Source organism: Agelaius phoeniceus, chromosome 3, assembly GCF_051311805.1.
Source record: "Agelaius phoeniceus isolate bAgePho1 chromosome 3, bAgePho1.hap1, whole genome shotgun sequence".
In the NCBI taxonomy this organism is placed as follows: Eukaryota; Metazoa; Chordata; class Aves; order Passeriformes; family Icteridae; genus Agelaius; species Agelaius phoeniceus.
In genome coordinates, this window is record NC_135267.1 from 1352756 (window position 1) to 1375122 (window position 22367).

Genomic DNA, 22367 nt, shown 5'->3' on the forward strand with positions numbered 1-22367 from the left:
AAATTGTGGAAGTAAACCCGCATTTCCAGGGATTGTGGAAAATAAATTTAAATTTCCCAAAACTGTGGGAAATAACCCACATTTCCACATTTCCCGGGATTGTTGAAAATAAATCCGAATTTCCTGGGATCTTGGCATATAAATCTGCATTCTTTGGGATTGTGTGAAATAACTGCAAATTTCCCAGGATTGTAGGAAATAAATCCCATATTTTTTGGGGGATTGTGGGAAATAAATCTGAATTTCCCAGGACTGTGGGAAATAAATCTGAATTTCCCAGGACTGTGGGAAATAAATCTGAATTTCCTGCAATTGTGAGAATTAAATCTGAATTTCCCAAAATTGTGGGAAGTAAACCTGCATTTCCCGGGATTTTGGGAAATAAATTTAAATTCCTGAAGTTGTGGGAAATAACCCACATTTCCCGGGATTGTTGAAAATAAATCCGAATTTCCTAGGATTTTGGCATATAAAAATTTCCCAGGATTGTAGGAAATAAATCCCATATTTTTTCAGGGGTGGGATTGTGGGGAATTAAATCCAAACATCTCGGAATTCCGACAAACAAACCCAAATTTCCCAGGGATCGGCGGGAGCCGTCTTTAAAGCCTCCCCCATGGAATTCCAACCGGGAAAAGCCGCCTTGCTCTCCCTCCTCTTCCTGGCCTCTCTGATCCGCCAATCCCCGGGGAAATCCCTTCCCGCCGGCTACCGGGAGCACGAGGATCCCCGGGGATCGCCGGGACTGATCCGGTGCGGCGAGTACAGCAACCAGGTGCTGCCGGACGGGCGCTGCCGCATCGTGGCCACGCTGCCGCAGGGCGACGAGCAGCGCTGCCCGGACCTGTTCCGCTGCACCGACGAGGTCTCCTACTGGCTCCACGAGAACGAGGAGCGCAAGCAGCAGATCCTGGAGCTGCGCGAGCTCATCTCCGAGCTCCAGGAGGAGCTCCGCAACCACCGGCACCGCCTCAAAGCCCTGGAGATACAGGTGAGGTCCAAGGGGTCGTAGGGGGTTTGTTCCATGGGGCGGTTCTGGATTTTGGGAATTTGGGAGGAATGGAATCTCCTCCACTTTGGATCCCTCTTAGCAGGAGCTTTGGCGCCGTCCCATTCCAAAGCCCCGGAGATCCAGGTCAATGTGGTGTCCATGGGTTTTTTTCCCATGGAGAATTCCAGCTCCTGGAATTTGGCAGGGTTAGAACTTGGATTCCAGGGTGAATTGCCTCAAAATCAACCCCAAATTTTTGAGTTTTATCCGTGGAATCTCCTCCACCTTTGTAAGGTTTGTGGAATGGAATCCATCCCATTCCCTAAGCCCTGGAGATACAGGTGAGGTCCAAGGCCACCCCTGTGGGGTTTGTTTCCGTGGGGGATTCCAGTTCCTGGAGTTTGGCAGGGTTGGAAGTTGGATTCCAGGGTTAATTGCCTCAAGAACAGTCTCAAATCCTTGAGTTTTGTCCATGGAATCTCCTCCACCTTTGGAAGGGCTGTGGCTCCATCCCATTCCAAAGCTCTGGAGATCCAGGTGAGGTCCAAGGCCGCAGCCCCGTGGGGGTTTGTTCGGTGGGCTGGTTCTGGTGTTTTGGTATTTGGATCAGGAGCATTCAGGGTTAATTTCCTCAAAATCAGTCCCAGATCTCTGGGTTTCATCCATGGAATCTCCTCCACCTTTGATCCCTCTTAGCAGGAGCTGTGGCTCCGTCCCATTCCCAAAGCCCTGGAGATACAGGTGAGGTCCAGGCCACCCCTGTGGGGTTTATTCCGTGGGGGATTCCGGCTCCTGGAGTTTGGCAGGGTTGGAACTTGGATTCCAGGGTTAATTGCCTCAAGAACAGTCCCAAATCTTTGAGTTTTGTCCATGGAATCTCCTCCACCTTTGGAAGGGCGGTGGCTCCATCCCATTCCCAAAGCCCTGGAGATCCAGGTGAGGTCCAAGGCCACAGCCCCATGGGGGTTTTGTTCTGTCGGGCGGTTCTGGTTTTGGAATTTGGCAGGGATTTGGATCAGGAGCATTCCAGGGTTAATTTGCTCAAGATCAGTCCCTGACCTCTGGGTTTTATCCATGGAATCTCCTCCACCTTGATCCCTCTTAGCAGGAGCTGTGAGTGCATCCCATTCCCAAAGCCCTGGAGATCCAGGTGAGGTCCAAGGGGTCGTAGGGGGTTTGTTCCATGGGGAGGTTCTGGTTTTTGGGAATTGGCAGGAATGGAATCTCCTCCACCATTGATCCCTCTTAGCAGGAGCTGTGGCTCCGTCCCATTCCCAAAGCCTGGAGATCCAAGTAAATGTGGCCACCTGTGGGGTTTTTTCCGTGGGTGGTTCTGGCTCCTGGAGTTTGGCAGGGTTGGAACTTGGATTCCAGGGATAATTCCCTCAAAATTGATCCCAAATCCTTGAGTTTTATCCATGGAATCTCCTTAACTGTTTGAAGAGCTGTGGCTCCATCCCATTCCAAGGCCCTGGAGATCCTGTAAGTAAAGGGTGCCCATGGAGTTCATTCCGTGGGTGGTTCCAGCTCCTGGAATTTGGCAGGGTTGGAACTTGGATTCCAGGATAATTGCCTCAAAATCGATCCCAATCCTTGAATTTTATCCATGGAATCTCCTTAACTCGTGGAAGAGCTGTGGCTCCATCCCATTCCCAAAGCCCTGGAGATCCAGGTGAAAGTGTCGCCCATGGAGTTCATTCCGTGGGTGGTTCCGGCTCCTGGAATTTGGCAGGGTTGGAACTTTTATTCCAGGGTTAATTGCCTCAAAAACAGTCTCAAATCCTTGAGTTTTATTTCCGTGGAATCTTCTCCACCTTTGGAAGGGCTGTGGCTCCATCCCATTCCCACAGCCCTGGAGATCCGTGTAAAAAAGTCCATCGGATTTATTCCATGGGCACTTCCAGTTCCAGGAATTTGGCAGGAATTTTAGATCGGGAACATTCCAGGGATAATTTCCTCAACATCAATCCCAAATCCTTGAGTTCCTTCTCAGGAAAGGCTGTGGCTCCATCCCATTCCCAAGGCCCTGGAGATCCTGGTAAAAGTGGTGCCCATGGAGTTCATTCCGTGGGTGGTTCCAGCTCCTGGAATTTGGCAGGGTTGGAACTTGGATTCCAGGGATAATTTCCTCAAGAACAATCCCAAATCCTTGAATTTCACCCATGGAATCTCCTCCACCTATGGAAGGGCTGTGGCTCCATCCAATTCCCAAAGCCCTGGAGATCCAGGTCAATGTGGTGTCCATGGGGGGTTTTTTTTCCATGGGGGATTCCGGCTCCTGGAATTTGGCAGGGTTGGAACTTGGATTCAAGGGTTAATTGCCTCAAAATCAATCCCAAATCCTTGAGTTTCTCCGGTGGAATGTCCTCCACCTTTTTAAGGGTTGTGGACCCATCCCATTCCCAAAGCCCTGGAGATCCAGGTGGATGTGGAGGCCATGGGGGTTATTCCATGGGGGCTTCTGGCTCCTGGAATTTTGCAGGGTCGGAACTTGGATTCCAGTGATAATTTCCTCAAAATCGATCCCAAATCCTTGAGTTTTATCCATGGAATCTCCTTAACTTGTGGAAGGGCTGTGGCTCCATCCCATTCCCAAAGCCCTGGAGATCCAAGTAAATGTGGCCACCTGTGGGGTTTGTTCCATGGGTGGTTCCGGCTCCTGGAATTTGGCAGGGTTGGAACTTGGATTCCAGGGTTAATTGCCTCAAAATCGATCCCAAATTTTTGTGGTTTTTTCTGTGGAATCTCCCCCTTGGTCCTTCTGAGCAGGAGCTGTGGCTCCATCCCATTCCCAAAGCGCTGGAGATCCAGGTGAGGTCCAAGGCCGCAGCCCCATGGGGTTTGTTCTTTGGGGCGGTTCTGGTTTTTTTGGAATTTGGCAGGAATTCCTTCTCGGGAAAGGCTGTGGCTCCATCCCATTCCCAAAGCTCTGGAGATCCCAAGTAAAAGTGATGTCCACGGGGTTTATTCCGTGGGCGCTTCTGGCTCCTGGAATTTGGCAGGAATTTGGACCAGGAGCATTCCAGGGATAATTTCCTCAACATCAACCCCAAATCCTTGAGTTCCTTCTCAGGAAAGGCTGTGGATCCATCCCATTCCCAAAGCTCTGGAGATCCAAGTAAATGTGGATGTACCCCTCGCCCCTGTGGGCTTTGTTCCGTGGGTGGTTCTGGCTCCTGGAATTTGGCAGGGTCGGAACTTGGATTCCAGGGATAATTCCCTCAAAATGAGTTCCAAATCCTTGAGTTTTATCCACGGAATCTCCTTAACTGTTTGAAGAGCTGTGGCTCCATCCCATTCCCAAGGCCCTGGAGATCCAGGTAAAAGTGGCGCCCATGGGGTTTTTTTCCGTGGGTGGTTCCAGCTCCTGGAATTTGGCAGGGTCGGAACTTGGATTCCAGGGATAATTCCCTCAAAAATAGTCTCAAATACTTGAGTTTTGTCCATGGAATCTCCTCCACCTATGGAAGGGCTGTGGCTCCATCCCATTCCCAAAGCCCTGGAGATCCAGGTGAGGTCCAAGGCCGCAGCCCATGGGGGTTTTGTTCTGTCGGGCAGTTCTGGTTTTTTGGAATTTGGCAGGAATGGAATCTCCTCCACCTTTGGTCCCTCTTAGCAGGAGCTGTGGCTCCGTCCCATTCCCAAAGCCCTGGAGATACAGGTGAGGGTGGCGACCGTGGAGGGCGTTTTATTTCCGTGGGGGATTCCAGCTCCTGGAATTTGGCAGGGTTGGAACTTGGATTCCAGGGATAATTCCCTCAAGAACAATCCCAAATCCTTGCATTTCACCCATGGAATCTCCTCCACCTTTGGAAGGGCTGTGGCTCCATCCCATTCCCAAAGCCCTGGAGATCCAGGTCAATGTTGTGTCCATGGGGTTTTTTTTTTCCATGGGGGATTCCGGCTCCTGGAATTTGGCAGGGTTGGAACTTGGATTCAAGGGTTAATTGCCTCAAAATCGATCCCAAATCCTTGAGTTTCACCGGTGGAATGTCCTCCACCTTTTTAAGGGTTGTGGACCCATCCCATTCCCAAAGCCCTGGAGATCCAGGTGGATGTGGAGTCCATGGGGGTTATTCCATGGGGGCTTCTGGCTCCTGGAATTTTGCAGGGTCGGAACTTGGATTCCAGTGATAATTTCCTCAAAATCGATCCCAAATCCTTGAGTTTTATCCATGGAATCTCCTTAACTTGTGGAAGGGCTGTGGCTCCATCCCATTCCCAAAGCCCTGGAGATCCAAGTAAATGTGGCCACCTGTGGGGTTTGTTCCGTGGGTGGTTCTGGCTCCTGGAATTTGGCAGGGTTGGAACTTGGATTTCAGGGTTAATTGCCTCAAAATCGATCCCAAATCCTTGAGTTTTATCCACAGAATCTCCTTAACTTGTGGAAGGGCTGTGGCTCCATCCCATTCCCAAGGCCCTGGAGATCCAGGTGAAAGTGTCGCCCATGGAGTTCATTCCGTGAGTGGTTCCGGCTCCTGGAATTTGGCAGGGTCGGAACTTGGATTCCAGGGATAATTCCCTCAAAAACAGTCCCAAATCTTTGAGTTTTATCCGTGGAATCTCCTCCACCTTTGGAAGGGCTGTGGCTCCATCCCATTCCCAAAGCCCTGGAGATCCAGGTGAAAGTGGTGACCATGGGTTTGTTTTTTTTTCTGTGGGGGATTCCAGCTCCTGGAATTTGGATCAGGAGCATTCCAGGGTTAATTTCCTCAAAATCAACCCCAAACCCTTGAGTTCCTTCTTGGGAAAGGCTGTGGCTCCATCCCATTCCCAAAGCTCTGGAGATCCCACGTAAAAGTGATGTCCGTGGGGTTTATTCCGTGGGCGCTTCTGGCTCCTGGAATTTGGCAGGAATTTGGACCAGGAGCATTCCAGGGATAATTTCCTCAAAACCAATCTCAAACCCTGGAGCTTTATCCATGGAACACCCTCCACCTCTGATCCTTCCTAGGAAAGGCTGTGGATCCATCCCATTCCATTTCCCACACCAGGCCTGGATTTCCGCCCATGCCATGGATCAGGAGCATTCCCACACTCCCAACCTGCTCTTCCCTGCCCTCTCACAGAATCCTGGGAATATCAGTCTGGTTGGGATCCTCCATGAGAATTCCAACCCCAACCATGAGAATTCCTTGGCATCTTTGACCCACCACCCCGCCATCATTCCCAATCCCGTTGTTTTTCCCATATTTTTTCCCCCCCTGGCAGCAGGAGGAGGCGGCGGGGCGGAACCAGAGCCTGCTCCAGAGGCTGCAGGACCTGGAGCAGCATTCCCGGGAATCCAGCACGCTGCAGCACATCCAGGCCACGCTGCTCTACGACATCCAGGCGCAGATCAACAACATCTCGGCGCTGGCCGACTGGGCCTGGAGGAACCCCAGCTGCCTCCACCCCGCCGACATCCGCGCCCAGCAGGAGATGCGGCATCCAGGTGGGAGCGGGAATGGGATCGGGAATGGGGCCGGGAATGGGGCCGGGAATGGGATCAGGAATGGGATCAGGAATGGGATGGGGATCCCGCTCCATCCCGGTTCTGTGAAAACTTCTCTTGCTCCGTGGGTGTAGGATGCGCTCAGGATCCCACCTGGAGTTTGCACAAATCCTGGCATCCAAAAAAACCCCCAAAAAATTCCCAGAAATCTTCCTTTACCGTGAAAAAATTCTTTTTTTCCCACTTTAAAATGCAAATTTTTAAAAAAAAAATTCTGTGGTTTTAGTGATTTTTTTTTCCTTTTTTTTTGGCTGGGATTTTGGTTCTTTTCCAGGAAGAGATGCAGCATGCAGGTGGTGGGAATGGGATCGGGAATGGGATCGGGAATGGGATCGGGAATGGGACCGGGAATGGGATCGGGATTGGGATTGGGAATGGGGCCAGGAATGGGTTCGGGAATGGGGCCGGGAATGGGATGGGGATCCCGCTCCATCCCGGTTCTGTGAAGACATCCATGGCTTTTCCAGCTCCGTGGGTGTAGGATGCGCTCAGGATCACACCTGGAGTTTGCACAAATCCTGGCATCCAAAAAGCCCCCACAAAAATTCCCAGAAATCTGCTTTTACCATGAAAAAATTCCTTTTCTCCTGCTTAAAAACGCAACATTTTTTTTTTTTAATTTCTCTGGTTTTAGTGATTTTTTTTTTCTTTTTTTTTTGTCTGGGATTTTTGGTTCTTTTCCAGGAAGAGATGCAGCATGCAAGTGGTGGGAATGGGATCGGGAATGGGGTCGGGAATGGGATCGGGAATGGGATCAGGAATGGGGTCAGGAATGGGATCGGGAATGGGATCAGGAATGGGGTCAGGAATGGGATCAGGAATGGGGTCAGGAATGGGATCGGGAATGGGATGGGGAATGGGATCAGGAATGGGATCAGGAATGGGATCGGGAATGGGATCAGGAATGGGATCGGGAATGGGATGGGGAATGGGATCAGGAATGGGATCAGGAATGGGATCGGGAGTGGGACCAGGAATGGGGCCGGGAATGGGATCGGGAATGGGATCGGGAATGGGATCAGGAATGGGATCGGGAATGGGATCGGGAATGGTGGTGGGATCCCGCTCCATCCCAGATCCGTGGGGGTTTCCGTAACTTTTCCAGCTCCGTGGATGTGGGATGCGCTCAGGATCACACCTGGAGTTTGCCCAAATCCAGGGAATGTTTTCCATCCGAAAGCCGACAAAAAATCCCCAGACATTTGAAGTTTTTACCATAAAAAATTAATTTTTTCCACTTAAAACTGAACATTTTTTTGTAAATTCTCTGGTTTTAGTGAATATTTTTTTTTCCAGGTTTTTGGGTATTCTCCCCAGAATAATTTCAGATTTTCCCCAGAATAATTTAAGATTTTCCCTGGAATAATTTGTGATTCTCCCCAGAACAATTTCGGATTTTCCCTGGAATAATTTCAGATTCTCCCCAGAACAAATTAAATTTTTCTTGGAATAATTTGGTATTTTCCCAGGAATAATTTTGGATTTTCTCTGGAATAATTTGAGATTCTCCCTGAAATAATTTCAGATTATCCCTGGAATAATTTGGTATTCTGCCTGGAATAATTCCGAGATTTTCCCTGGAATAATTTCGGATTTTGCTTGGAATAATTCCAAATTTTCCCAGGAATAGTTTTGAATTTTTCCTGGAATAATTTTCTATTCTCCCGGGAATAATTTCAGATTTTCCCTGGAATAATTTGAGATTCTCCCTGAAATAATTTCAGATTATCCCCAGAATAATTTGGTATTCTGCCTGGAATAATTCCGGGATTTTCCCTGGAATAATTTCGGATTTTGCTTGGAATAATTTATGATTCTTCCTGGAATAATTTCAGATTTTCCCTGGAATAATTCGTGATTCTCCCAGGAATAATTTTGAATTTTTCCTGGAATAATTTATGATTCTCCCTGGAATAATTTCAGATTTTCCCTGGAATAATTTGTGATTCTCCCAGGAATAATTTTGAATTTTTCCTGGAATAATTTCAGATTCTCCCTGGAATAATTTCAGATTTTCCCTGGAATAATTCGTGATTCTCCCAGGAATAATTTTGAATTTTTCCTGGAATAATTTTATATTCTCCCGGGAATAATTTCAGATTTTCCCCGGAATAATTCGTGATTCTCCCAGGAATAATTCTGAATTTTTCCTGGAATAATTTTATATTCTCCCGGGAATAATTTCAGATTTTCCCTGGAATCATTTGGGATTCTCCCTGAAATAATCCCCTTTAAGCTCTGGAAAACTCCGCAAAAATCCCCAGTGACCATTGAAACCCGGACCCTCATTGCCAAAATTTCACCCCTGAACCCCCAAATCCCGGGATTTTCTTTTCCCACGTTTTTCACATTTATGGGAAAATCCATAACCGCGTCTCCCTTTTCCCATTCCCGTTCCCAGAAATCAAGCATGGCCGGAATTGTCCCATCGACTGCGCTTCCGTCTACTCCAACGGGCTCCGGAGATCCGGGATTTACAGCATCCTGCCCTCCGTGCGCGGAATTCCCATCGAGGTCCTCTGCGAGATGGACACGGAAGGTCCGGAATTCCCGAGGGATTTCCTTGTTGTTGTTGTTGTTGGATCCCAGTGATTCCAGGGCTGGTTGGGAGCTGGGATGGTTCCCTAAGGCTGCCGGGGATCCGGGGAGGGTTTGGGAATTGCTCCGGTGGGAATTCCGGGGCGTCCCGGGATGATCCTGGTGGGTCTCATCCGGATATTCTGGGATTTGAGGTCAAGGCAGGCGCGGGGAATCCTAAATCCTGGAATGGTTGGGGTGGGAAAGGACCCTTGAATCTCGTCCCGTTCCAATCCCGGCGCCTCCCGCTATCCCCCTGGGTGATCCAATTTTCCTTGGATGTTTCCAGGGATCCAGGGATTCTCTGGGAATTCCAGCCCAGCCAGGAATTCCTTCCCAAATCCTGAAATCCCAACCCTCTGGCCATGGTGGGAGCCATTCCCTGTCCTGGCATTCCAGGCCCTTTTCCCAAATCCCTCTCCAGCGCTTCTGGATTGGATCCATCCCCATCCCGACTCCTCTCCAGGAAGGAATTTTGGGATCCAGGGGCTTCACTGGGAATTCAGGACTCCAGGAAGGGTCTCCCTTCCCTTTTCCATCCCCAAATTCCATAGAAATCTCTCGGGATGGATCCTGAGTGTCCTTGATCCCAGAATCCTGGAATGGTTTGGGATGGGATCCATGGACCTTCAATCCCACCATCCCAGGGTGCTCCAACCTTTCCTTGGACACTGCCAGGGATTCTCTGGGAATTCCAGCCCAGTCGGGAATTCCTTCCCAAGATCCCAAAATCCCAAAATCCCAAAAACCCTCTGGCCATGGTGGGAGCCATTCCCTGTCCTGCCATTCCAGGCCCTTTTCCCAACTCCTCCTTGAGAAGGAATTTCTGGGATCCAGGGATTTCACTGGGAATTCGGGACTCCAGGAAGGGTCTCCCTTCCCTTTTCCATCCCCAAATTCCATAAAAATCCCTGGGGATGGATCCTGAGTGTCCTTGATCCCAGAATCCCATTGATGGTATCCATGGACCCTCAATCCCACAATCCCAGGGTGCTCCAACCATCCCTTGGACACTGCCAGGGATCCAGGGATTCTCTGGAAATTCCAGCCCAGCCCCTCCCCACCCTCCCAGCCAGGAATTCCTTCCCGAGATCCCAAAATCCCAAAATTCCCGACCCTCTGGCCATGGTGGGAGCCATTCCCTCTCCTGCCATTCCAGGCCCTTTTCCCAAACCCCTCTCCAGCTGGAGATTTGGGATTTCTCTGGGAATTCCAGCTCAGCCGGAAATCCCTTCCCAAAATCCCACCCCCGTCTCCCCATTCCCAGCGGGAAGCCATTCCCTGGCTCCTGCCCTTCCACCCATTCATCCCAAATCCCAGATCCCAGCCCTCCTGGACAACTCCAGGGATTCGAACTCCGCTTTTGCCCGACGGATCTGCCTGGAGCCCTCCGGGTTTCCCCCTGGATTCTCCCGTTTTCCCGGCAGGGGGAGGCTGGACCGTCATCCAGAGGCGCCAGGACGGATCCGTGGATTTCAACCGGACCTGGAACGAGTACAAGGAAGGATTCGGGGACCTCAACGGGGAATTCTGGCTGGGCAACGACAACATCCACAGGATGACCAGCCAGGGGGATTATTCCCTACGGATCGACCTGGAGGACTGGAATAACAAACACAAACACGCCTTCTACCAGGTCTTCAGGTAAAACCCGGGATGATTCCTGGGATTCCGAACCCCCGGGAAACGGGAATTCCGTCCGGGGAGGTTCCCGGGCCGAGCCCGGCCTCTCCTTCCCTTCCCGCCTGGATTTCACCCCAAATTTGGGATGGAAGTTGGGATGGGAGTTGGATGCGAGCCAGGGAATGTGCGGCCGCGCCCGAATTCCAAATCCATGGAGGAAGGATTATCCATGGATAATCCCTGGCATTCTCCTCAGTTTTTCTGGCCCCAGCTATTGATCGCTGAGTCCAAAATCCGAGGATTTTGAGGGATTTGTCCCAACATTCCTCAAAGGGGACTCAAAATTTTTCCCAGTTTGGAATTTTTCGTCTCCACTCAATTATTTCCTGGAATCGTTTGGAATTTCCAGCCCTTCCCCTTTTCCTGTGGTTTATTTTTCCAGCTGCATCAGCCACATCCTGGATCATTCCAGAGGGACCGGGAGTGTCGGGATTGTCCCATTCCCTGTTTCTCCTGGAAATGCTCGGGGCTCCTGAAATCCTGGAATGTTTTGGGTGGGAAGGGACATTTCCAACCTCATCACATCCCATGGGAAGGGACACCTCCCATTATCCCAGGGTGATCCAACCTCCCCTTGGATGCTCCCAGGGATTCTCTGGGAATTCCAGCCCAGCCAGGAATCCCTTCCCAGGATCCCAGCATCCCAAGCTCCCCTTTCCCACTGGAAGCCATTCCCTGGCTCCTGCCCCTCCAGCCCTTGCCCCAATCCCAGCTCTCCTGGAGCCCCTTTGGGATGGGGAAGCGGCTCCAAGGATTCCCTGGATCCTCCCCTGATCCAGCTGCACATTCCCAGCTGCTCTCCCAGCCTGGCGTTGGATCCAGCCCCATCCCAAATATGGGAAGGAATTTCAGGCTTCAGGGGTTTCACTGGGAATTGGGGACTCCAGGAAGGGTCTCCCTTCCCTTCTCCATCCCCAAATTCCATGAAAATCCCTCAGGATGGACTTTGCATGTCCTTGATCCCAGAATCCTGGAATGGTTTGGGATGGGATCCATGGACCTTCAATCCCATGATGCCAGGGACACTTCCCATGATCCCAGGGTGATCCAAATCCATCCTTGGGCACTGCCAGGGATTCTCTGGGAATCCCAGCCCAGCCAGGAATCCCTTCCCAGGATCCCAGCATCCCAAGCTCCCCTTTCCCACTGGAAGCCATTCCCTGGCTCCTGCCCCTCCAGCCCTTGCCCCAATCCCAGCTCTCCTGGAGCCCCTCTGGAAAAGTCTCCAAGGATTCCCTGGATCCTATTTTTTTTCCCTTGGAGCCACATCCCAAAGTATTTCTCTGCTGGGACAGAATTCCATCCTGGAGCCATCCCAGCAGCTCCAGAGGATCCCGGAATGGTTTGGGTGGGAAGGGCCCTCCAATCCCATCCCATTCCATGCCCTGCCATATCCCTGGAGCAGCCTGGGATTCTGGGAGCGTTCAGGGTTGGAATGGGATGGGCTTTAAGGTCCTTTCCCACCCAAACCATTCCACAATTCCGTGATTCCACTAATTAACAATCTCTGGGAGGCTCCTTAAGTGGAGAGCTCTGGATAATTAATGGGATTTTCCCAAGGCTCCCACATTCCTTTTTCATGGCTTCCCAGTCTTGCTTCACTCCCTCATCTTTGGGCTGAAAATTCAGAATTTTCACCCCGAAATTCCCAAATTCCCGACCACACCCATCCCACAGAAAGGGGAAAAAACATCCTCCTCATCCTTGATTTTTCAAGGAGATCAATCCCAGCAGGGACACAGCCAGAGCAACCCCGCCTCAGGAACGGAAAATTAAAATTCCGACACAATTCCAACAATCCCAAGGAAAAATTCCTTTGTTTTTCCCCCCCCCAACAGCAGCATCGAGGACGAGGAAAATTCAGAAAATTCAGAAAATTCAGAAAATTCAGAATTTTCATCCCGAAATTCCCAAATCCCCAACCACAGAAAGGCAATAAGGTAATCCAGGCTGGAAAATGAAAAAAATGAAAATTCTGACAGAATTCCGACAATCTCAAGGAAAAAATTCCTTTGTTTCCCCCCCCCCCCCCCCCACTGGCAGCATCAAGGACGAGGAAAATTCAGAATTCAGAATATTCAGAAAATTCAGAATTTTCATCCCGAAACTCCCAAATCCCCTCCCACAGAAAGGCAACAAAGTACCCCAGGCTGGAAAATGAAAAAAATGAAAATTCTGACAGAATTCCGACAACCCCAAGGAAAAATTCCTTTGTTTTTCCCCCCCCACCAGCAGCATCGAGGACGAGGAAAATTCAGAAAATTCAGAAAATTCAGAATATTCAGAATATTCAGAATTTTCATCCCGAAACTCCCAAATCCCCTCCCACAGAAAGGCAATAAAGTACCCCAGGCTGGAAAATGAAAAAAATGAAAATTCTGACAGAATTCCGACAATCTTAAGGGAAAAATTCCTTTGTTTTTTTTCCCCCCAATCCTTGGCAGCATCGAGGGCGAGGAAAATTAAGAAAATTCAGAAAATTCAGAAAATTCAGAATTCAGAATATTCAGAAAATTCAGAAAATTCAGAATTTTCATCCCAAAATTCCCAAATTCCCGACCACAGAAAGGCAATAAAGTACCCCAGGCTGGAAAATGAAAATTCCGACAGAATTCCGACAACCCTAAGGGAAAAAAATTCCGTTGTTTTTTCCCCCCCCCACTGGCAGCATTGAGGAGGAGGAAAATTCAGAATTCAGAAAATTCAGAAAATTCAGAAAATTCAGAATATTCAGAAAAATCAGAATTTTCATCCCGAAACTCCCAAATCCCCTCCCACAGAAAGGCAATAAAGTACCCCAGGCTGGAAAATGAAAAAAATGAAAATTCCGACACAATTCCGACAATCCCAAGGAAAAATTCCTTTGTTTCCCCCGTCCCCCCCCCCCGCCACCAGCATCAAGGACGAGGAAAAATGTTCAGAAAATTCAGAATTTTCATCCCGAAACTCCCAAATCCCCGACCACTGAAGGCAATAAGGTACCCCAGGCTGGAAAATGAAAAAAATGAAAATTCTGACAGAATTCCGACAATCCCAAGGAAAAATTCCTTTGTTTCCCCCGTCCCCCCCCCCCGCCACCAGCATCAAGGACGAGGAAAATTCAGAATGTTCAGAAAGTTCAAAAAATTCAGAAAATTCAGAAAATTCAGAAAATTCAGAAAATTCAGAATTCAGAATATTCAGAATATTCAGAAAATTCAGAATTTTCATCCCGAAACTCCCCAATCCCCGACCACAGAAAGGCAATAAGGTACCCCAGGCTGGAAAACGAAAATTCCAACAGAATTCCTACAATCCCAAGGGAAAAAATTCCTTTGTTTTTTTCCCCCCAATCCTTGGCAGCATCGAGGACGAGGAGAACTTCTACCGGCTGCACGTGGACGGGTTCAGCGGCACCGTGGAGGATTCCTTCGCTTGGTACCACGACAAGAGGAGCTTCAGCACCCCGGACTCCGGCAACGTCTGCGCCGAGATCTCGCACGGGGGCTGGTGGTACCACCAGTGCTTCTTCTCCAACCTCAACGGCGTCTACTACAAGGTGAAAGGAGGGGATTTTGGGGGAATTTTCGGGAATTTTTCCTTTTTTCCCGGTTGGAGATTTTTTTTTGCGACGCCCCCCCAAAAAAAAAGGGATGGATGTCAAGGAAAAGCGGGATGGAGAGGGTGGGAGGGTGTTGCTCCTGGAATTGTGGAATTGTTGAGGTTGGAGAAGTTCTCTGAGGCTGAATCCAAGCGTTCCCAGCATTTCCGATGCTGACACTGATCCGTGTCCTCCCAATTACATCCAGGAATGGGAAATCTGCCCAAAATCTGCCCAAAATCCAACCAAAATCCAACCAAAATCTGCCCAAAATCCAACCAAACCTCCCCTGGCACAGCTGGATCCCATCCTTCATTTTCTGGGAGATCATCCTGGAATTGTTGAGGTTGGAAAAGTTCTCTGAGGCTGAATCCAAGCATTCCCAGCATTTCCGGTCCTGCCACTGATCCGTGTCCTCCAAAGTCCATCCAGGAATGGGAAATCTGCCCAAAATCCAACCAAAATCCAACCAAAATCCAGCCAAACCTCCCCTGGCACAGCTGGACCCCATCCCTCATTCCCAAGGAGATCATTCCTGAATTGTTGAGGTTGGAGAAGTTCTCCGGGGCTGAATCCAAGCATTCCCAGGATTTCCGATCCTGCCACTGATCCGTGTCCTCCCAAATCCATCCAGGAATGGGAAATCTGCCCCAAATCCAACCAAAATCCAACCAAAATCCAACCAAAAATCCAACCAAACCGCCCCTGGCACAGCTGGATCCCATCCCTCATTCCCAAGGAGGTCATTCCTGAATTGTTGAGGTTGGAGAAGTTCTCCGGGGCTGAATCCAAGCGTTCCCAGCATTTCTGATCCTGCCACTGATCCATGTCCTTCCAAATCCATCCAGGAATGGGAAATCTGCCCAAAATCCAACCAAAATCCAACCAAAATCCAACCAAACCTCCCCTGGCACGGCTGGATCCCGACCCTCATTCCCAAGGCGATCATTCCGGAATTGTTGAGGTTGGAGAAGATCTCTGAGGCTGAATCCAAGCATTCCCAGCATTTCCGATGCTGCCACTGATCCATGTCCTCCCAAATCCATCCAGGAATGGGAAACCTGCCCAAAATCCAACCAAAATCCAACCAAAATCCAACCAAAATCCAGCCAAACCTCCCCTGGCACGGCTGGATCCCATCCCTCATTTTCTGGGAGATCATTCCGGAATTGTTGAGGTTGGAAAAGTTCTCCGGGGCTGAATCCAAGCATTCCCAGCATTTCCAATGCTGACACTGATCTGTGTTGTCCCAAATCCATCCAGGAATGGGAAATCTGCCCAAAATCCAACCAAAATCCAACCAAAATCCAGCCAAGCCTCCCCTGGCACAGCTGGATCCCATCCCTCATTCCCAAGGAGATCATTCCTGAATTGTTGAGGTTGGAGAAGTTCTCTGAGGCTGAATCCAAGCATTCCCAGGATTTCCGATCCTGACACTGATCCGTGTCCTCCCAAATCCATCCAGGAATGGGAAATCTGCCCAAAATCCAACCAAAATCCAGCCAAACCTCCCCTGGCACGGCTGGATCCCATCCCTCATTCCCAAGGAGATCATTCCTGAATTGTTGAGGTTGGAGAAGTTCTCCGAGGCCGAATCCAAGCATTCCCAGCATTTCCGATCCTGCCACTGATCCGTGTCCTCCCAAATCCATCCAGGAATGGGAAATCTGCCCAAAATCCACCAAAATCCAACCAAAATCCAACCAAATTCCAACCAAACCTCCCCTGGCATGGCTGGATCCCATCCCTCATTTCCTGGGAGATCATTCCGGAATTGTTGAGGTTGGAGAAGTTCTCTGGGGCTGAATCCAACCATTCCCAGGATTTCCGATGCTGACACTGATCCGTGTCCTCCCAAATCCATCCAGGAATGGGAAATCTGCCCAAAATCCAACCAAAATCCAACCAAAATCCAACCAAAATCCAACCAAACCTCCCCTGGCATGGCTGGATCCCATCCCTCATTCCCAAGGAGATCATTCCAGGATTGTTGAGGTTGGAGAAGTTCTCCAGGGCTGAATCCAAGCATTCCCAGCAATTCCAATCCTGCCACTGATCCGTGTCCTCCAAAGTCCATCCAGAAATGGGAAATCTGCCCAAAATCCACCAAAATCCAACCAAAATCCAACGAAAATCCAACCAAACCTCCCCTGGCACAGCTGGATCACATCCCTCATTTTCTGGGAGATCATTCTGGAATTGTTGAGGTTGGAAAAGTTCTCCAGGGCTGAATCCAAGCATTCCCAGCATTTCCGATCCTGCCACTGATCCGTGTCCTCCCAAATCCATCCAGGAATGGGAAATCTGCCCAAAATCCAACCAAAATCCAACCAAAATCCAACCAAAATCCAACCAAACTGCCCCTGGCACGGCTGGATCCCATCCCTCATTCCCAAGGAGATCATTCCTGAATTGTTGAGGTTGGAAAAGTTCTCCGAGGCCCAATCCAACCATTCCCAGCATTTCTGATCCTGCCACTGATCCGTGTCCTCCAAAGTCCATCCAGGAATGGGAAATCTGCCCAAAATCCACCAAAATCCAACCAAAATCCAACCAAAATCCAACCAAACCGCCCCTGGCACAGCTGGATCCCATCCCTCATTTCCTGGGAGATCATTCCGGAATTGTTGAGGTTGGAAAAGTTCTCCGGGGCCGAATCAAACCATTCCCAGCATTTCCGGTCCTGACACTGATCCATGTCCTCCCAAATCCATCCAGGAATGGGAAATCAGCCCAAAATCTGCCCAAAATCCAACCAAACCTCCCCTGGCATGGCTGGACCCCATCCCTCATTTCCTGGGAGATCATTCCGGAATTGTTGAGGTTGGAAAAGTTCTCCGGGGCCGAATCCAAGCATTCCCAGCAATTCCAATTGGGTCCCCAGGAAGGGTCTCCCTTCCCTTTTCCATCCCCAAATTCCATAAGAATCCCATCCCAAAGACGCCTCCAAGTGTTTTCCACTTATAGTGGTTTTGGTTCGTTACTTTAATTAATGTTAATTAATTTAATTTTGTTAATTTAAAGTTGTAATTTTGTTCAGTTATGTTAATTAAATTAATTTAATTTTTCATTTTTTTTCAATTTTGAGATTTATTAAATAATGTGTTGATGAGTGTTATTATTATTATTATTTTAACAATATTATTATGTATCATAATAAAATTAATTAATCTAATAATATTGATAAATATTATTAATAATACCATAAGTATAGTAATATACTAGTAATATTATAATAATAATATTATATTAATATTATATAGTGTTATAATAATATTATAGTTATTTTATATTATAATGTTACTATTATATTATTATAATGTATAACAGTATTATTATTTTGTATTTTATAATTATTATATCTTTATAGATTTATATAATTTAAATATATATAAAATTATATAGATTTAGATAATTTATATAAATCTATAAATCTATAAAATCTATAAAATCTATAAAATACAGAAAATCTATAAAATATATACAAATGTTTAGAAATATAGAAACAATAAATATTTTTGTTAATAATAATTATTATAATTACTACAAATTATATATTATCATATATTATAATTATAACGTATTTAATTTTTGTCGTGACCCAGGATTAGGAGAAAGGTAAAGTCGATTTAAACCTTTAAAAGGCTACAAAACAGCATTTTATTAAAAGCAATTAAAATTTTAAAAACAGAGTAAGAATCAAACCAAATTATTTTATTCTTTACCGATTATGTTGTTTCTATGGTTTTGTTAGTATGTCTGCATTTTGGGGTTGGTTTTTTTGCCATATTTGGGGTTTTTTTGTTGTATTTTGGGGTTGTTTTGTGTTTTTTTTTCCTGATCTCCTTTCCCTGCTCCCCCCGCAGGGCGGCCGCTATTCCATCAAGAACCGGAGGCTGCTGGGCCCGGACGGGATCGTGTGGTACTCCTGGAAGGACACGGATTACTATTCCCTGCGCAAGGTGGTGATGATGATCCGGCCCCGCGCCTTCCGGCCCCACCTCTCCCCGTGACGCCCGCCCGGGACCTGCCCCGGCTTCGCCTCCCACGGGACAGCGGGAAGGGAGGGCCGGGAATGGCGCTGGGAAGTGGATTCAGGATGGGCCAAGCTGGTGCGGTTGGGTTTTGTGGGAATGGGATCCAGCCGGGATCCAACAGGGAATTGATCCCAGGGATCCAATGTGGGAGATCTCCTGGGAAGGTGGAGGTGGTTCCTGGGAAGGGAATGGATCCAACCAGGACCCAAATCCCCTGGGAATGTGGAGGTGATTCCTGGGAAGGGCATTCCCAAGACTAAATCCAACTTGGAAGAGAATGCATCCCATCAGGATCCAAATCTGGGAATGTGGAGGTGATTCCTGGGAAGGGAATGGATCCAACTGGGATCCAACAGGGAATTGATCCGAGTGCTCCAACATGAGAGATCTCCTGGGAATGTGGAGGTGATTCCTGGGAAGGGAATGGATCCAACAGGGATCCAACGGGGAATCGGTCCGAGTCCTCCAATGTTGGAGATCTCCTGGGAATTTGAAGGGAATGGATCCAACTGGGAAGGGAAGGGAATGGATCTGAATCTTCCAACATGGGAGAACTCCTGGGAATGTGGAGGTGATTCCTGGGAAGGGAATGGATCCAGCTGGCATCCAACGGGGAATTGATCCGAGTGCTCCAATGTGGGAGATCTCCTGGGAATGGGGAAGGGAATGGATCCAACCGGGATCCAACAGGGAATTGATCCCAGGGATCCAACGTGGGAGATCTCCTGGGAATGTGGAGGTGATTCCTGGGAAGGGAATGGATGCAACAGGGATCCAGCATGGAAGCGATCCAAGACCTCCAATCTGGGAGATCTCCTGGGAATTTGAAGGGAATGGATCCAACTGGGAAGGGAAGGGAATGGATCTGAATCTTCCAACATGGGAGAACTCCTGGGAATGTGGAGGTGATTCCTGGGAAGGGAATGGATGCAACCGGGATCCAGCATGGAAGCGATCCGAGACCTCCAATGTGGGAGATCTCCTGGGAATGGGGAAGGGAATGGATCTGAATCTTCCAACATGGGAGAACTCCTGGGAATGTGGAGGTGATTCCTGGGAAGGGAATGGATCCAGCTGGCATCCAACGGGAAATTGATCCGAGTGCTCCAATGTGGGAGATCTCCTGGGAAAGGGGAAGGGAATGGATCCAACCGGGATCCAACCAGGAATTGATCCAAGTGCTCCAACGTGGGAGATCTCCTGGGAATGTGGAGGTGGTTCCTGGGAAGGGAATGGATCCAACAGGGATCCAGCATGGAATTGATACGAGTGCTCCAATGTGGGAGATCTCCTGGGAATGTGGAGGTGATTCTGGATCCAGTCGGGATCCAATGGGGAATTGATCCAATGTGGGACATGTCCTGGGAATGTGGATCCAACCAGGACCCAAATCTCCCGGGAATGTGGAGGTGATTCCTGGGAAGGGAATGGATCCAGCTGGCATCCAATGGGAAATTGATCCAAGTGCTCCAATGTGGGGCATGGGGAAGGGAATGGGGAAGGGAATGGGCCCAGCCAGAATCCAGCAGGGAATTGATCCCAGGGATCCAACGCAGGAGATCTCCTGGGAAGGTGGAGGTGGTTCCTGGGAAGGGAATGGATGCAACAGGGATCCAGCATGGAAGCGATCCAAGACACCCAATGTGGGAGATCTCCTGGGAATGGGGAAGGGAATGGATCCAACCAGGATCCAACAGGGAATTGATCCAAGTGCTCCAACGTGGGAGATCTCCTGGGAATGTGGAGGTGATTCCTGGGAAGGGAATGTGGATCCAACGGGGAATCGATCCGAGTCCTCCAATGAGGGAGATCTCCTGGGAATGTGGAGGTGATTCCTGGGAAGGGCATTCCCAAGACTAAATCCAGCCTGGAAGGGAATGCATCCCATCAGGATTCAAATTTGGGAATGTGGAGGTGATTCCTGGGGAAGGAATGGATCCAACCAGAATCCAACCGGGAATTGATCCCAGGGATCCAACGTGGGAGATCTCCTGGGAATGTGGAGGTGATTCCTGGGGAAGGCGTGGATCCAACCGGGATCCAACCGGGAATTGATCCAAGTGCTCCAACATGGGAGATCTCCTGGGAAGGTGGAGGTGGTTCCTGGGAAGGGAATGGATCCAACAGGGATCCAGCATGGAAGCGATCCGAGTCCTCCAATGTGGGAGATCTCCTGGGAATGTGGAGGTGATTCCGGGTCCAATCAGGATTCAATGGGGAGTTGATCCAATGTGGGACATGTCCTGGGAATGTGGATCCAACCAGGACCCAAATCTCCCGGGAATGTGGAGGTGATTCCTGGGAAGGGCATTCCCAAGACTAAATCCAGCCTGGAAGGGAATGCATCCCATCAGGATTCAAATTTGGGAATGTGGAGGTGATTCCTGGGAAAGGAATGGATCCAACCAGAATCCAACCGGGAATTGATCCAAGTGCTCCAATGTGGGAGATCTCCTGGGAATTTGAAGGGAATGGATCCAACTGGGAAGGGAAGGGAATGGATCTGAATCTTCCAACATGGGAGAACTCCTGGGAATGTGGAGGTGATTCCTGGGAAGGGAATGGATCCAGCTGGCATCCAATGGGAAATTGATCCGAGTGCTCCAATGTGGGAGATCTCCTGGGAATGGGGAAGGGAATGGATCCAACCGGGATCCAACAGGGAATTGATCCCAGGGATCCAGTGTGGGAGATCTCCTGGGAATGTGGAGGTGATTCCAGATCCAATCAGGATCCAATGGGGAATTGATCCAACGTGGGACATGTCCTGGGAATGTGGATCCAGCCAGGACCCAAATCTCCCGGGAATGTGGAGGTGATTCCTGGGAAGGGAATGGATCCAACTGGGATCCAATGGGAAATTGATCCAAGTGCTCCAATGTGGGAGATCTCCTGGGAATGGGGAAGGGAATGGATCCAACTGAGATCCAACATGGAATTGATCTGAGTGCTCCAATGTGGGAGATGTCCTGGGAATATGGAGATGATTCTTGGGAAGAGAATAGATCCAATAGGGAATTGATTCGAGTCCTCCCACATGGGAGATCTGTTGGGAATGTGGAGGTGGTTCTGGGGAAGGAACTGGATCCAGTCAGGATCCAAATCTCCTGGGAATGTGGAGGTGATTCCTGGGAAGGGAATGGATCCAATGGGGAATCGATCCGAGTGCTCCAGTGTGGGAGATCTCCTGGGAATGTGGAGGTGATTCCCGGGAAGGGCATTCCCAAGACTAAATCCAGGATTTCGGGCGCTGGGAATCAGCTCCGGGCTGATCCGCGTGGAGTTCTGTGCCCGCCAATCCAATGGAATTTCCCAAGGGAAGCAATGGAAGCGCTCCCGGGGGGGTTTTCCCCGTGGGATTTGCCGGAGCAGATTTCATTCCTGAGGATTTGCATCCCGTTTCCCAAGATCCCGAAGATCCACAGCCGCGGGGACGCACGGAATCGGCTCTGAGGGAAACTGGGAGATCCAAGGTTCATTCCCAGAGATGGAATCACAGGAAAACGAGGAAGGATTGCGTTCCACACCCTCGGGAATAAAAATATTCCAAATGCAAGGATTCCAAAGTGCAAAAAAAACCAAACCAAAAAACCTGGGAAGTTTTTCCATTTCCCCTTCCATTTTCAGCTCCCCGCCCTTCCTCCGGCAAAGAATTCCGGATGGATATCCCATCCATCCTAAAAGGGGATCAGGAATGATCAGACAGGATTTAAACCCAAATTTTTTTCCACTGCCTTACTCTGGATAATTAGAATTGATTTGGCTAATTTGAATAATTAATTTGAATAATTAATTTGAATAATTAATTTTAATTTTTTAATTTTCCATGGGTACTTTCAGCCGGAAACCCTCCTTTTTTCCCGGCTTTGCCTTTTCCCAGGATCTGGATTTGGAATCTGGGACTCGGCTCCGCCCTCCATGCACTTGGTGATGAATATTTAATTTAATTTAATTTAATTTAATTTAATTTAATTTAATTAATATTGAGTTCAATTAATATTTAAT

The 22367-nt window shown here is 48.8% G+C and overlaps 1 protein-coding gene and 1 long non-coding RNA gene across 2 annotated transcripts; both read left to right on the plus strand.

Annotated features, from left to right (window-relative positions):
• Positions 1-442: 442 nt before the first annotated feature.
• Positions 443-18707, plus strand: LOC129134069 (fibrinogen-like protein 1). Its single transcript, XM_077176331.1, has 6 exons — positions 443-991; positions 6203-6425; positions 8887-9024; positions 10490-10706; positions 14088-14283; positions 18192-18707. The coding sequence occupies exons 1-6, from the start codon at positions 617-619 to the stop codon at positions 18336-18338; spliced, it is 1296 nt and encodes a 431-aa protein (XP_077032446.1). The 5' UTR covers positions 443-616; the 3' UTR covers positions 18339-18707.
• A 645-nt stretch (positions 18708-19352) lies between these two features.
• Positions 19353-21070, plus strand: LOC143693671 (uncharacterized). Its single transcript, XR_013181607.1, has 3 exons — positions 19353-19771; positions 20191-20549; positions 20654-21070. It is a non-coding gene; the product is annotated as an uncharacterized LOC143693671 (long non-coding RNA).
• Positions 21071-22367: the final 1297 nt, after the last annotated feature.